We start from the raw sequence: 17,719 nt of genomic DNA on the forward strand, positions 1-17,719 counted from the left end.
AACTTCACCATTTGGAACTCTTGGTTTAATAGCTTCCTTGTGAGCAGCAAACCTCTATCAAGAAAATCATGATAGGAAATGCAAGCACGGGAATATCGTATCAATTGGGAGATATATACCCCGTATGCAGGTGCTGCTGGAATGTTGCTACTTAGAAATGGAAAGTTCACAATTGGAAAGCTGAAATCATCTCTTTTGTCGTAAAGTTTTGTTTTCAACCGACCCTCATTGTCAATTTCTAGATGTAAGTAAAGATATGAAGCCGACTTAACTGTATCTGTAGTATCTCTAATTCGATTGGATAGATGCGTTCCACATAGTCACCAAATTTTGAATTGTTTAGTGAAAGAACATCATCTATATAGCGGAAAGTAGAGTTAAAGGATATTGCTAACTTCTTATCTTTCTTCCTAAGAAGTTCCTGCATGAAGTCAGCCTCATAATAATAAAGAAACAAGTCGGCGAGTAGAGGGGCACAGTTTGTTCCCATTGGAATGCCGACAGTCTGTTGAAAAACACGTCCTCCGAACGTAACAAATATGTTGTCAATCAAGAAATCAAGCATCTTGATAATATCAGTTTCAGAGAATTTTTTGTTTGAATCAGAGTGATTCTTTACAAAGTAGGATTTATCCCTCCCTAAGACAAGATACTTGTATCTACGTTGGCCATTCTTTTTTATGAAGCAAAGTAATATCAACTCTTTCAATTTGTCTTTTAGTTTGGAATGTGGAATACTTGTGTACAGGGTAGAAAAGTCAAATGTTTTAATACTGTTACAAGATGAAAGAGAGTTAGATTGTAAGTACTCTAAAAGATCTTTTGAATTTTTAAGTATCCACATCTGATTCACGCCACCTCTAGAATAGGCAGTTTCACAATAACTTTGAAGCCCGTCTTTGATTGCTGATAAAATAGATGTTAATAATTTAGAAAGAGGTTTCGTGGAGCACTTGGAAGACCCAGCAATATACCGTTGTTTGTAAGGACACTTATGTAGTTTAGGTATCCAATACATTGATGGAAGATCCAGTTCTTCATCTTTGGTTGAAATTCCAAAGGAACATAGAACAGACCTATGATTATCCAGGATTTCCTCTTTGGTAAGTGTCGTGAGGGTATATGTTGAGTTACCAAGTGAATTGTCAATACCTAATTCGTTTATCAAGCAGTTGATGTAGTGACTTTTACACACAAAAACGATGTTATTTGGGGCTTTATCTGCAGGGACAACAACATATTTGTCATGGAGGTCGGATAGGTGTTTTGCAACATTTGGGTCTTTAAAGATTGACGTAGCATGGGCATTGATGGACCCATTCAGTTTCTTAATTCTGATTTGTATCAACGACCTCACTGCCTTAATCCATTCGGAAAGAGTGTCTACGTGATGTATGTAATCAATTATATGCTATCGTACTACCTTCAATTATGAGAAAAAATATAATTATATGTATAGAATTTTAAATGATAAAAAGATAAAAGTCCCATTTTATAAAGTGTATGCGTCCGATGCAATAGCCAAGTCTATTTAAGGTCAATTTTGCCTCAAATAGTCAGAACCTCAGTTTCTTAATTATTTCTAAATTTAAAAACAGCGAATTTAAGAGAAAGATTGACAGAAAGATTAACAGCAATCGTCAGTTGATATCTTATCCAAATTACTTTCCTTGTAAGACTTGTTCAATCATTTTAGTAAAATCTATATATAAATGAGAGGAAAATATAAAAGGTGAAAATGTTAAAAAGAAAAATATAAAAAGTAGAAATGTTCAAAACAATTATCTAAAAAGTGTAAAATGTTCAAAAAAAAAGAAAAAAAAAAGAGAAAATGTTCAAAAATAAATTATCTACATGATATGTCAGGTTTTCAATCTAACCCTTGTAAGATTCTTGCCCTGAAGAAAAGATTTTACTAACTTTTTAAGAAACTGTAATAGATTGGGGGAAATAATTAATAATTCAGCAAAGTAAGATCTACATATAAGTCAACATATCCGTACGTCCGGAAATGGGTTACCGTTTTCTAACTTCAGTTTGTCATAAAAAAAATATTATGAAACTTTTAAAAAATGCACAGTACCACCAAACACATTTCTAATGTGCGTGCGTCACTTTCATTTTTCTTGACTTATGGCTCTTTATAAAAGAAAAACTTGGCGAAATTTCAGTTTTCACACCATAACTTTACTGTGCCCCAAACAAATGTTGTTAATCTTATATAAAGAATAGAAAAAGAGGGTGTGGGTATCCATCCAAGACACAAAATCAGTACACGCACGGTTAAAAACACACAGAAAGCCAAGGAACATGCCTTGTACTAATGTTCTTCATCTCAAAGTCAAAGTGATGTCTAATTCTAGCATGGAGCGAACACACTTTTTATCACCAAGCACATATCAAGTTTGAGTTCGGTTGCGTCACTATTCTGAAATAATACCATCACTGTTTGTTATTGAACAAAGAACACTCAAAACTCTGAGCAATCTCTATTGACAACATACAGAATAAAATTTAAACTTTTAAAACAGAAAACAAAAAGTCAATGGTTTGAACCAGTACATTGACTCTTGTATATTTACAAGCAGGGGGATTAGTGTACCATGGACACATTCTTCTTTAGTTTAAGTTTTTGTGTTATATAAAACCCTGGACATTACTTTGTTCGAGTTATTTTTTACAGAATACATTTTACTTTCTATTTACTTAATGAATGATTATTTGTTACTCAAAACTGATATTTTTTCTTCTCGGTCTTAATTTTTCGTTTATTTTTCTCTCTCCTATTTTAGGTATCAGCCAAGCCAGGTAAGCTCTATAAGACAAATGAAAATGAGGATTATGATGAGGATGTTGAAGATGGTGTGGTGCCAGTTGTTGAAGATCCAACAAATAGAAGAGATGGGAAGAGCAAAAGAAAAAAAAAGAAAAATGGAAAACAAAACTAAACTAAAAATATTATCCTGTGTGGTTTTTTTTAAATCGTGATAGCATTGAAGACAAGTGGCTTTTATGGCCACTATTCGGTGTCTATCCATCTACCTTGTCGATTACTTGGAATTTTTTTAATAATCATCTTCTTTAATGCTACTGTGATATGTGTAAACAAATATGGCTAAAATCAAGTGTTGCCCCTGCTAACCATTTAAAACGATTTCATTTGACAGTTATTTCCTCCCATCTGTTCAGTTAAATGTGAAACTCAAAGCATATATTTACATGCAAGTATTAATCTGAAAAAGAGTTTTAGGAAGATACCATTTTAGCATTCAAGGTGTCGAAATATTAGGGTTGACCTATTCAGATTTAGCTATCTGTTCAGTTAAATGTGAAACTCAAAGCATATATTTACATGCAAGTATTAATCTGAAAAAGAGTTTTAGGAAGATACCATTTTAGCATTCAAGGTGTCGAAATATTAGGGTTGACCTATTCAGATTTAGCTAGATTTGTGTAAATTTGACGGGTATAGGATTTTTGCAGCCTTTATTTGATGATGAGAAAAGAGCCAATCTCTCTTCGTTTGTTTTGTCAATTTTGTATACATTTTATATAAAAGGTCTCCGAGGTTTTTTTGTTTTTTTTGCATAAACAGCATATTCCCAGAATGTACCGTATTACTATCTTTACAAATTGTTATAGTTGAGCTTTACATAGCATATGTACATGTAGTAAATATTTGTTATTTGATTAACATATACATTCCATAGTTGTCTGTCTATTAAACATTATTTATGTTGGTGTTTAACATGTTTCCTTCACATTTTGATAGTGGTGTGTATAAAAATACTTGGTTACCTCAATAAAATAAAAAAAATCTATATCGCTTGGATAGTTATGAACTTTGTAATGTTTAATATGTCTCATTTCTCTCTTCGAAAGTCAAAAAGACTGTTATGAACTGTTTGACACAAAATCAGGTTATTATTTTTTTTTATATCAAGTCAATGGTACACTGCTCAAAGCATGGAAGGCTTCATTTAAGTTTTATATAATTATCAATTTTCTAATTTCTCAGTACAACGTATATTGGATTCCTTACTTTTCACAATATGCAAATTTTCCTGGTTTTCATAGATACACATATATTCAGCGAATTTTAATTTTAAACGAAATAGGAATTTTACATTCATTTGTCTTTTGTTAAATTCTATTTGTTATTTTCATCTTTGCCTGAAACAATAGGAAAAACTGCATATAAACTATAAAACTTTTTAAATTGTGCATCTAAAGGGATTTCCAATATTTGCCTCTATCAGGAACACTCAAAACAAAAACGAAAAACATACAAGGATGTATAAATACCGCAATTCATCAGACTCAATTCAATGTATGCATATCTTTTCTGATTATATTGCTTTTAATGTGTTTGTATATTTGAATAGAGGACAAACATTTGTACAATATTGAGATACAAAAGGTTTTTTTTTTAACTTTATTTCTTTGAAAATTATTTGTTCTATCAGAAGGGGAATAGCATTAACTCCAAAATAGAAATACCGTGTTACAAAGTTGAAATATTAAAATTGTATCTAAAAGGGGGAAAGGTCGATCTTTATTAAAAGAAATAATAAATACACTTTTATAAAAACAAAGATTATAGGACATTCACTATCTCACCTTATAACCATTGATCTTCAATGTCAGATTATTTTTTTTTTATTATTAAAATGAATAAGCAGCCACTAGTGAAATAAGAAAATTGTTTGTAGGTATTTGAATATAGAAATGTTCGAAAGCAATTTATAGTAAATTTTGAAATAAAAGGAAAAATTTTAAATTAATTTTAGTTTCATGACCTATTATCTACTATATACTGTAACCTATGAGTAAGTTTTATGCAGGAACTTTAAAGATGTATACTTTTAAACGGATTCTTATTTGATTAAATATATACAATAAAAAGTAACTGACAATATAATTTGATGAATTTAATGCAATGACTTATTGATAGTTGCATGTAAACAGTTTTAATCCAATATTATCTGCAAAAAAACTTGCTTACATTTCTGAAACTATGCTCATTTAGTACATTGTGAAGATGGGTTCTTTTTCACAAGAACTTTTCTAATGAAATGACTAATAGAATGTTGCCAGGATAGCGACTTCATTGACAAACTCTCAAATATGTTCGATTGTCTTCTTGTGTCTATCTTGGTTTTAGTAAAACAGTTATCAAAAGTACCAGGATTATAATTTAATACGTCAGACGCGCGTTTCTTCTACGTAAGACTCATCAGTGACGCTCATATCAAAACAGTTGAAAAGCCAAAAAAGTATAAAGTTGAAGAGCATTAATTAGGACCCAAAATTCCAAAAAGTTGTGCCAAATACGGCTAAGGTAGTCTCCTCCAGGGATTAGAAAATACTTAGTTTTTCTAAAAATTCCAAGTTTTGTAAACAGGAAATTTATAAAAAATGACCATATAATTGATATTCATGTCAACACCGAAGTGCTGACTACTGGGCTGGTGATACCCTCGGAGAACAAACGTCCACCAGCAGTGGCATCGACCCAGTGGTATAAAACAGTTTTCAAAGGTACCAAGATTATAATTTAATACGCCAGACGCGCGTTTCGTCTACATAAGACTCATCAGTGACGCTCATATCAAAACAGTTGAAAAGCTTAAAAAGGTATAAAGTTGAAGAGCAATGAGAACCCAAAATCACATAAAGTTGTGCCAAATACGACTAGGGTTATCTACTCCTGGGATTAGAAAATCCTTATTTTTTCGAAAAATTCCAAGTTTTGTAAACAGGAAATTTAAACTAGAGGCTCTAAAGAGCCTGTGTCGCTCACCTTGGTCAATGTGAATATTAAACAAAGGAAGCAGATGGATTCATGACAAAATTGTGTTTTGGTGATGGTGATGTGTTTGTAGATCTTACTTTACTGAACATTCTTGCTGCTTACAATTATATCTATCTATAATGAACTTGGCCAAGTAGTTTCAGTGGAAAATGTTAGTAAAAATTTACAAATTTTATGAAAATTGTTAAAAATTGACTATTAAGGACAATAACTCCTTAGGGGGTCAATTGACCATTTCAATCATGTTGACTTATTTGTAAATCTTACTTTGCTGTACACTATTGCTGTTTACAGTTTATCTCTATCTATAATAATATTCAAGATTATAACCCAAAACAGTAAAATTTCCTTAAAATTACCAATTTAGGGGCAGCAACCCAACAACGGGTTGTCCGATTCATCTTAAAATTTCCGGGCAGATAGATCTTGACCTGATAAACAATTTTACCCTTGTCAGATTTGCTCTTAATGCTTTGGTTTTTGAGTTATAAACCAAAAACTGCATTTTACCCCTATGTTCTATTTTTAGCCATGGCGGCCATCTTGGTTGGATGGCCGGGTCACCAGACACATTTTTTAAACTAGATACCCCAAAGATGATTGTGGCCAAGTTTGGATTAATTTGGCCCAGTAGTTTCAGAGGGGAGATTTTTCTAAAAGATTACTAAGATTTACGAAAAATGGTTAAAAATTGACTATAAAGGGCAATAACTCCTAAAGGGGTCAACTGACCATTTCGGTCAGTTTGACTTATTTGTAAATCTTACTTTGCTGAACATTATTGCTGTTTACAGTTTATCTCTATCTATAATAATATTAAAGATAATAATAACAAAAAACAGTAAAATTTCCTTTAAATTACCAATTTATGGGCAGCAACCCAACAACAGGTTGTCCGAATCATCTGAAACATTCAGGGCAGATAGACCTTGACCTGATAAATAATTTTACCCCTGTCAGATTTGCTCTAAATGCTTTGGTTTTTGAGTTATAAACCAAAAACTGCATTTTACCCCTATGTTCTATTTTTAGCCATGGCGGCCATCTTGGTTGGATGGCCGGGTCACCAGACACATTTTTAAAACTAGATACCCCAAAGATGATTGTGGCCAAGTTTGGATTAATTTGGCCCAGTAGTTTCAGAGCGGAAGATTTTTGTAAAAGATTACTAAGATTTACGAAAAATGGTTAAACATTGACTATAAAGGGCAATAACTCCTAAAGGGGTCATTTGACCATTTCGGTCAGTTTGACTTATTTGTAAATCTTACTTTGCTGAACATTATTGTGTTTACAGTTTATCTCTATCTATAACAATATTCAAGATAATAACCAAAAACAGTAAAATTTCCTTAAAATTACCAATTTAGGGGCAACAACCCAACAACGGGTTGTCCGATTCATCTGAAAATTTCAGGGAAGATAGAACTTGACCTGATAAACAAATATACCCTGTGTCAGATTTGCTCTTAATGCTTTGTTTTTTGAGTCATAAACCAAAAACTGCATTTTACCCCTATGTTCTATTTTTAGCCATGGCGGCCATCTTGGTTGGAAGGCCAAGTCACCGGACACAATTTTTAAACTAGATACCCCAAAGATGATTGTGGCCAAGTTTGGATTAATTTGGTCCAGTAGTTTCAGAGGAGAAGATTTTTGTAAAAGATTACTAAGATTTACGAAACATGGGTTAAAAATTGACGATAAAGGGCAATAACTCCTAAAGGGGTCAACTGACCTTTTCGGTCATGTTGACTTATTTGTAAATCTTACTTTGCTGAACATTAATGCTGTTTACAGTTTATCTCTATCTATAATAATGTTCAAGATAATAACCAAAAACAGCAAAATTTCCTTAAAATTACCAATTCAGGGGCAGCAACCCCACAATGGCTTCTCCGATTCATCTGATAATTTCAGGGCAGATAGATCTTGACCTGATAAATAATTTTATCCCTGTCAGATTTGCTCTAAATGCTTTGGTTTTTGAGTTATAAGCCAAAAACTGCATTTTACCCCTATGTTCCATTTTTAGACGTGGCGGCCATCTTGGTTGGTTGGCCGGGTCACCGGATACATTTTTTAAACTAGATACCCCAATGATGATTGTGGCCAAGTTTGGTTTAATTTGGCCGAGTAGTTTCAGAGAAGAAGATTTTTGTAAAAGTTAACGACGCAGGACGACGACGGACGCCGGACGCCGGACGCAAAGTGATGGGAAAAGCTCACTTGGCCCTTCGGGCCAGGTGAGCTAAACAATGACCATATGATTAATATTCATGTCAACACCGAAGTGCTTACTACTGGGCTGGTAATAACCTCGGGGACGAAACGTCCACCAGCAGTGGCATCGACCCAGTGGTGACTGTAATTGATTAAGGTAAAGAAAATTTATATCATGTTTAAAAGGTGTTGTGTAAGACAGTCGGCCTACTTTTCACTGAAAGTAATGTTTGTCTTTTATCAAAATAATTGTTTTAAAAAGTAGGTTTGATACATGTATGACAATATGGCAAATCATGATCAGATGAGAAAGTATCAGTAATGTATAAGAGAAAATCAGCGAGTGATACTAATCAATAAAAATTTATTTGTAACCTTTTAAAAATACTCTTATAATTGTAAAAATCAATCAGTCAGAGATACATATTGCATATTGGTTTAGTTTCTACACACTGTCACGTAGTCAGTGAAAAGGATATGTAAAATCTTCACTATCGAAAAGCAAATAAATATAACAAAAACATAGTTCCTTTCTCAAATGTCCACTCCATGCTTGCCGTTCAGAATTATTTTGAAATGGAACTCTTGAAAAGTTTAATTTGATATGAAAACCAATGAAATATGCTTACTTGCTTACTCCTGCTGCCTCTTATTGGAATATAAGCAGTAAACGATACTTCTCCATCATGTTCTGATTATTTTGTCTAGCCTCACCAGATCATGCCATTGGTACCCTTCTTTCTCCATTTCGGCTGCACGGTTTCTTCTCCAAATGTATCTTGGCCAACCTTTACCACGCTTTGCTTGTGGGTTCCATTTTAAGGGTTGTCTTGTAATTCAATTATTTTGGCTTCCTCTGTGTTTATCCATCTTTACTTTCTCTGTTTTAACTCTTAATAAAGGAAAAAAGAATACGCAGTACAAATAATTCCTAAAGTGAATTTTCAGCAAAGAGCTAATGTGCCCTGTTTTATATCTGATAATAGATAATATAATGCGTTTAAAACCAACGATCGACCAAAATAATCAAATATTATGAATTTTATCTACTGAATATATTTAACCATTATTTGAAATACTTACCAAATGTTACCACATTATATGCATCCTTCCATCAGGAAAAAAATATTATAGCGCTTTCTGATGAAACATTTGTCAGTATTTTATTCTTTTACCTTTATCAAATGAATGAAATGTATCATAAGGTAACGGTTATAAATGTTTTGATTAATTAATTTGATGAATAAATTAGTTATGAATACTATTATATGTGTTTGTATGTTCTGAATGTCCGGCAACAAACAATATTATCAGGAGGTGAATCAAGTTTATCATAATATTTTTATGCCCCACCTACGATAGTAGAGGGGCATTATGTTTTCTGGTCTGTGCCTCCGTTCGTCCGTGCGTCCGTTCGTCCGTCTGTGCGTCCGTTCGCTTCAGGTTAAAGTTTTTGGTCAAGGTAGTTTTTGAAGAAGTTGAAGTCTAATCAACTTGAAACTTAGTACACATGTTCCCTATATATGATATGATCTTTCTAATTTTAATTCCAAATTAAAGTTTTCACCCCAATTTCAAGGTCCACTGAACATAGAAAATGATAGTGCGAGTTGGTCATCCGTGTACTTGGGATACATTCTTGTTTCCTATGTGTTACTATATTGGAAAAAAATACAAAATCGTCCAATTTTTTTGACGCATATATAACCCGTATTATTGAACTGCGCAGCTCCTTTCGTATATCTTTAATCCGCCGCTAATCAGTATGTCTGTATCTTAAATAAACCAAAAAGATGCAAATTCAAACCTAGATTATTTTTTTTTAAACTTAATATCATATATCTGGACCTGGACAACCATCCAAGTGTATATAGTCTATGGAAGAAGCGAATCGATAAAATTGTTTCTTATATCACATAGCGATATTGTCTTATATTAAATATAAATATGCAGACATTCCATGCAGAAAATGTTGTTTATGGCAACGAAAACTTAAGAAAATACGAACTTTAAAACTTATTGTTTAAATATAAAGATCAATTAAATCCAAATATTATACATTCAGAAGTTATTTGAAAGCAAACGTGTATGTCCGAGTAAAATTTGAAGTGCTGTGTTTTTCTTATGTGCATGAATAAACAAATGCTATAAATTCTAATATCGATGCGATACTTTTAAAATATCATAGCAGTGTTTTTGTATTAGTGCATATTAGGATTAATGTTAGACTGATGTACCGATATTTTGACAATTTTACCTATTATGTCTGTTTTGTTCACGCATCGTTATAAATATAATGCAATTTAATGAAACTGTCATACAAGTGTGGGGGTTATACAACTAGGTTCAATCAACAAGTTTTAAAATTTGAAAATGCCAGTACCATGTCAGAAATATGACAGTTGTTGTCTATTCGTTTTGTTTGTTTTGTCATTTGATTTTGCCATTCGATTAGGGACTTTCTGTTATGAATTTTCCTTGGAGTTCAGTATTTTTGTGATTTTACTTCTTGGTAGTATTGTATGTTAATAAGCAGTTTTTAGGCCATTGCCTACATTCAATCATTTTTTTTAATGAACGCATCGAAACAATATATATCCGATATTCTCCCAACGCAGGCATGGAAGACTTTCTTTATTGGTAACAATGAAACTAACTTGTGCCAAAGATGAATCATACTGTCCTCGTTCAGATTGATTCAACAAAATCTGACCTGTACTTTTCAATCTCGTTTTTTTATACAAATTAGACCGTTGGTTTTCCTGTTTGAATGGTTTAACACTAGTAATATTTTGGTCCTATATAGCATGGTGTTCGGTGTGAGCCAAGGCTCCCTGTTTAAGGTCATTTTTTTTTTAACTATAATAGTTTACTTTAAACAAGTTATAACTTTGACTCGTACACCATCTTCTTATATCTATAAATCTTTCCCCTTAAACAACTGCTTAGCAGTCGTCCAAAACCGTCATTGGGTGCTGAATCTTTATGTTAAGTAGTGATTTTGGTCCAGTTAAAAAAAATAGATTACGTCTGAAGCTGTCAAACTGAATTTTACACCCCTTAACACATAATTATCAATATTTTAGAGCTAGTAAAAGTTTCTATAATTTTGATATTATCTGTCCTACTAGTAGTAAACTACTCTGTAAAAATCTTTTTGAGATAGAGCAGGTGCGATTTACTTTTACGAAATAACTGTGTTCTCGTGGCAAAAGGAAGAATTTTATTGGTAAGGTTTCTGAAAATTGAAGTACTGAAGTACTGAATAAAATTGAGAATGGAAATGGGGAATGTGCCAAAGAGACAACAACCCGACCATAGAAAAAAAACCAGCAGAAGGTCACCAACAGGTCTTCAATGTAGCGAAAAATTCCCGCACCCGGAGACGTCCTTCAGCTGGTCCCTAAACAAATATATACTAGTTCAGTGATAATGAACGCCATACTAATTTCCAAATTGTACACAAGAAACTAAAATTAAAATAATACAAGACTAACAAAGGCCAGAGGCTCCTGACTTGGGACAGGCGCACAAATGCGGCGGGGTTAAACATGTTTGTGAGATATCAACCCTCCCCCTTTAGGTGTAATACCACCAAATCATGGTACGTCACATCCGGTTGCATACGAAAGTAGGCCTAAAAAAATCTTCCCTTGAATTTGACAGTTGTAGAAAATTAACCCTGCATTTCAATGCACTTAAATTTTTCTGAGTCGTAAATATGTATGTTGGGTGTCTGAAAGCATCATTCTTTTTTTATTTGATGGTCTTATAAAATATTTTGGAACGTTAAGGTTACATAGTTACCAAAGCAGGTAACCAGTAAATAACAGTGTAAAAATTGGGTTGTCTACCCTCGGCGGTGGTTACTTTCTTATATGCAATGAAATGTAGTGTGAAATTTTCACTGTATCACTGGAAAGGATTGAACTTTACACATGCAAAGTATTTCTTTGGTTGAAATAAAGGTAAATACTGTACGATTTTTTTAAAAGTGCCAATTTAACAAAGACTAATAGGGAAAAATCAATGGTGGTATTACACCTATTTAGGGAAACTAAATGTGCACTCGTGACCCTATTGTACTTTCATTTTTAAAAGTTATTAATAAACCAGTTCATACATTGTAAACATGGACTATTCGGAATGGATTTTGACACAGAAAGTACGTTTGAGGTAAAATTGCATTGAAATGGGGGTTTACGGGTGTTTTCTTAGTCAAATGGGTGGACAGACGAAGCTGTATTTAGATTACTGTGTTAAATTTTAAATTACCCTTACAGTTTTTGTTTTGTTTATACAACATGTGAATTTTTTATTTCAGTGTTAACCATGTTCTGAAGAGCATTCTGTTGAAAAATCTTATATGGCTAAGTATTCAGTATAGTGTTGTTAGTGTGTGACAACATGTATGATTTTAAAAGTAGCTGTTTCAATCTTAATAACATAATTTTCTGAAAGGAGAATGATTCTAGTTTAGGGTTTTACATGTAAAAAGATAGTTATTTAGTCAGAAAACATAAAATTAGACCTAAATAGCATGTTGGACAGAGGTTATGTTGGACGTAACAGGACATTGAAAAATTGAATATTTTCCTTTTATATGAAGGCCTAGTTAATAAATATATCAATTTTTCTCTGACAGTTCATAAGATCTTCAATTAAAGTATATCATTTTGTTAAATTTTTCAAAAACTAACTTATAAGTTGGAAAAATCTTAAAATATGTCGGACAAACGGGGACATTTTTGGATGAGAATTTGTTCCATTTACATCATTGAAAGTCAAAAACAAAATCAAAACTATGCTGTTTATACTAATATCTACAGTTGGTGTTCCTCAGCAAGAGGTAAAATGGTTCATTATTAAATAAATGGATAAAACAAAACCATAAAAAACTGTAGGACAAACATAGGACAGATTATATTCCCTGTCGGACAAACATAGGACAGAATTCATTAATTTACTGATCCTAATGGGAATTTAAAAATGGGCACCTCTTAAGAAGAGACTAGGAAGGGTCTGAGAACTATTTTTTAGTTTATGTGGACTTGTTAGTTGTTAACAAGGTTCTTTTTACTTTTAAAAAGCTGTTACGTCCGACATTAGAAGATTTTGTCCTACAGTTCGTCCAACAGAAAATTAATGGACTCTTGTTACGTCCTAATTTTCAAAATTATGTCAAATTTAGACTGTCAACAGTTTAAAACCTCTTTATTTTTCATTTATATGGGTAGTATTTAAGGTTAAGTAATTGTCAAAGTAGAAGCGAAATTTATTCTGTGACTTGTGGTAGCCATTTTAGAGAATATCTTGGATGTTGGACGTAACATTTTTTTGGACAAATGTTGGATGTAACTTCCATCTCTTGGTTGGACAGAAAGAGTGTTCACCCCTTCAATGTCGTTGACCTCAAGTAAAAAGGAACAGTTGACAGCAATACCGTATGCACATCGCAATTGTAGTAAAATTTGTTGTCATAAACATTAAAAAAAACTTAAACTGAGTTGGCAACTTGCAAATGAAAATTGAAATGTTCGTCCGTAACGGTTGGACAGATTTTTCAAGAGTAAACTTTAATGACAATTCCTGAAAAAAATAAAACTTTCTGCTGTAACTTCATGATGAATTATCACATTTTAGTTAATAAGCTCAAGCCTCAAGATATTTTGTGCATTTAATTGCCCTCTATTGTTACATAACTTATATTTCATTTTCACATAGGAAGAAGACAGAAAATGTTAGTCCAACAACATGACCATTTAAAATTGTTTTTAATCCTTATTTTTCGATGATTTTTCATGTTTTAGTGTCCTTAACCTTGCCAACCCTATTGTTTTACCTGAAAATCCTTTTTACCTAGTTGCCATTCATACAAAAAGGTTAATAAAACAATTTTGATTTTGGGTCATTCGACCATGTCACAAAATAAGCATGCAAAAAATAGGGAATTCAACACTTCATTTATAAAATACTTTATTCAACAATAAACTTTTCATATGAGACTGTTTATATTATCTCTTCATCATGCAGTGAATTGATTAGCTACCTGCATTAAAACTCAAAATAATTTAAAATATGAAAAAAATGCATTTTTCTGGGACACCCATTGAAACAGCACTTTACTGAATACTTAGCCATATGTGAATTGGTCTGCAGATGACACTTCAGCATTAAAGTATGTATCAACTATCATCATGTTTTTTTTTGTTTTGGCCGCAAAAGTTTACAATTTGCCATTGTGCCGTCTACATTTTGCTTAGACAATAACTCATCTAAACACTTATTTGTCCTGGATTTATACACATCAGAATCCAGTCTCACATACTTAAACTTTATAATTCTTACCAATTATTTTTTTGTACCAGCATTCCAAGGGACATAACCCTTTTTAAAAACATTTTGAGTTATTTTTTTATTACTCTTTCTCCCCATTTTCTAATGTTAAATACAAGAAAGTGGACTTTTTGTGTAAATCTATTAGAAATATACTGTTATGAGTAAATAAAAAGACTTTGATACCAGTAGCAATAAATGATTGACTAAAAGGGAACCGTTATTTCTCACACTAGGGGAACAGACCAAAAACTCAAGTTACACATAAGGGCTTATAGAAACTTCCGTGTAGACTGTTAACATTTATAGAGACAGTTCTTTCAGCTAAAACACTTTAATTATTGATTTAACATTACATTTATTTCATTTTTGTGGGAAAATAATCACATTTGTTTTATTTTTTAGACAAAAGATATCAAGTTTTGATGAAAAAGGAAGGAAGGAGGAAAAATGGACCAAAACAGACCTTCAAATGAACTCTAAAAGGTGCAATAAAATTGTTTATCATCTTAAAGTTGTCTTTTGTATTCTATTTAATTGTTTGAATGCATATATCATGAGTTTATGATCAGATATTAGTCAACACTGCATTTTATAATGATACACTGAAATTAGGATTTTTCGAAGAAATTGGACTGAAATTGCCGTAGGATATGGCCTTACATTATAGTGATTTTCTCTAAAACTATAGTTCTGACTGAGACAAAACTTGACAGTTATGCTTGAAATAACTTGCAATTGGAGGGGAAAAAATTGCATTAAGTTTATTTGACATTTAGGTGTTCTTTAGGTGTAATACCACCAAATCATGGTACGTCACATCCGGTTGCATACGAAAGTAGGCCTAAAAAAATCTTCCCTTGAATTTGACAGTTGTAGAAAATTAACCCTGCATTTCAATGCACTTAAATTTTTCTGAGTCGTAAATATGTATGTTGGGTGTCTGAAAGCATCATTCTTTTTTTATTTGATGGTCTTATAAAATATTTTGGAACGTTAAGGTTACATAGTTACCAAAGCAGGTAACCAGTAAATAACAGTGTAAAAATTGGGTTGTCTACCCTCGGCGGTGGTTACTTTCTTATATGCAATGAAATGTAGTGTGAAATTTTCACTGTATCACTGGAAAGGATTGAACTTTACACATGCAAAGTATTTCTTTGGTTGAAATAAAGGTAAATACTGTACGATTTTTTTAAAAGTGCCAATTTAACAAAGACTAATAGGGAAAAATCAATGGTGGTATTACACCTATTTAGGGAAACTAAATGTGCACTCGTGACCCTATTGTACTTTCATTTTTAAAAGTTATTAATAAACCAGTTCATACATTGTAAACATGGACTATTCGGAATGGATTTTGACACAGAAAGTACGTTTGAGGTAAAATTGCATTGAAATGGGGGTTTACGGGTGTTTTCTTAGTCAAATGGGTGGACAGACGAAGCTGTATTTAGATTACTGTGTTAAATTTTAAATTACCCTTACAGTTTTTGTTTTGTTTATACAACATGTGAATTTTTTATTTCAGTGTTAACCATGTTCTGAAGAGCATTCTGTTGAAAAATCTTATATGGCTAAGTATTCAGTATAGTGTTGTTAGTGTGTGACAACATGTATGATTTTAAAAGTAGCTGTTTCAATCTTAATAACATAATTTTCTGAAAGGAGAATGATTCTAGTTTAGGGTTTTACATGTAAAAAGATAGTTATTTAGTCAGAAAACATAAAATTAGACCTAAATAGCATGTTGGACAGAGGTTATGTTGGACGTAACAGGACATTGAAAAATTGAATATTTTCCTTTTATATGAAGGCCTAGTTAATAAATATATCAATTTTTCTCTGACAGTTCATAAGATCTTCAATTAAAGTATATCATTTTGTTAAATTTTTCAAAAACTAACTTATAAGTTGGAAAAATCTTAAAATATGTCGGACAAACGGGGACATTTTTGGATGAGAATTTGTTCCATTTACATCATTGAAAGTCAAAAACAAAATCAAAACTATGCTGTTTATACTAATATCTACAGTTGGTGTTCCTCAGCAAGAGGTAAAATGGTTCATTATTAAATAAATGGATAAAACAAAACCATAAAAAACTGTAGGACAAACATAGGACAGATTATATTCCCTGTCGGACAAACATAGGACAGAATTCATTAATTTACTGATCCTAATGGGAATTTAAAAATGGGCACCTCTTAAGAAGAGACTAGGAAGGGTCTGAGAACTATTTTTTAGTTTATGTGGACTTGTTAGTTGTTAACAAGGTTCTTTTTACTTTTAAAAAGCTGTTACGTCCGACATTAGAAGATTTTGTCCTACAGTTCGTCCAACAGAAAATTAATGGACTCTTGTTACGTCCTAATTTTCAAAATTATGTCAAATTTAGACTGTCAACAGTTTAAAACCTCTTTATTTTTCATTTATATGGGTAGTATTTAAGGTTAAGTAATTGTCAAAGTAGAAGCGAAATTTATTCTGTGACTTGTGGTAGCCATTTTAGAGAATATCTTGGATGTTGGACGTAACATTTTTTTGGACAAATGTTGGATGTAACTTCCATCTCTTGGTTGGACAGAAAGAGTGTTCACCCCTTCAATGTCGTTGACCTCAAGTAAAAAGGAACAGTTGACAGCAATACCGTATGCACATCGCAATTGTAGTAAAATTTGTTGTCATAAACATTAAAAAAAACTTAAACTGAGTTGGCAACTTGCAAATGAAAATTGAAATGTTCGTCCGTAACGGTTGGACAGATTTTTCAAGAGTAAACTTTAATGACAATTCCTGAAAAAAATAAAACTTTCTGCTGTAACTTCATGATGAATTATCACATTTTAGTTAATAAGCTCAAGCCTCAAGATATTTTGTGCATTTAATTGCCCTCTATTGTTACATAACTTATATTTCATTTTCACATAGGAAGAAGACAGAAAATGTTAGTCCAACAACATGACCATTTAAAATTGTTTTTAATCCTTATTTTTCGATGATTTTTCATGTTTTAGTGTCCTTAACCTTGCCAACCCTATTGTTTTACCTGAAAATCCTTTTTACCTAGTTGCCATTCATACAAAAAGGTTAATAAAACAATTTTGATTTTGGGTCATTCGACCATGTCACAAAATAAGCATGCAAAAAATAGGGAATTCAACACTTCATTTATAAAATACTTTATTCAACAATAAACTTTTCATATGAGACTGTTTATATTATCTCTTCATCATGCAGTGAATTGATTAGCTACCTGCATTAAAACTCAAAATAATTTAAAATATGAAAAAAATGCATTTTTCTGGGACACCCATTGAAACAGCACTTTACTGAATACTTAGC

At 32.2% G+C, this 17,719-nt stretch overlaps 1 protein-coding gene and 1 long non-coding RNA gene across 2 annotated transcripts in view; both read left to right on the forward strand.

The window, feature by feature from the left end:
• The window catches only part of LOC139491003 (TPR and ankyrin repeat-containing protein 1-like), a 50,410-nt gene extending 46,585 nt beyond the window's left edge, over positions 1 to 3,825 (forward strand). Inside the window, exon 22 of the mRNA XM_071278247.1 lies at positions 2,793 to 3,825. Coding sequence (XP_071134348.1) covers positions 2,793 to 2,948 — 156 coding nt within the window. The 3' untranslated portion in view covers positions 2,949 to 3,825. The remainder of the gene's footprint in view (positions 1 to 2,792) is intronic.
• A 10,351-nt stretch (positions 3,826 to 14,176) lies between these two features.
• Positions 14,177 to 14,888, forward strand: LOC139490785 (uncharacterized). The gene is made up of 2 exons (XR_011656414.1): positions 14,177 to 14,216; positions 14,780 to 14,888. It is a non-coding gene; the product is annotated as an uncharacterized lncRNA (long non-coding RNA).
• Positions 14,889 to 17,719: the final 2,831 nt, after the last annotated feature.

Source organism: Mytilus edulis, chromosome 1 (assembly GCF_963676685.1).
Source record: "Mytilus edulis chromosome 1, xbMytEdul2.2, whole genome shotgun sequence".
NCBI lineage: Eukaryota > Metazoa > Mollusca > Bivalvia > Mytilida > Mytilidae > Mytilus > Mytilus edulis.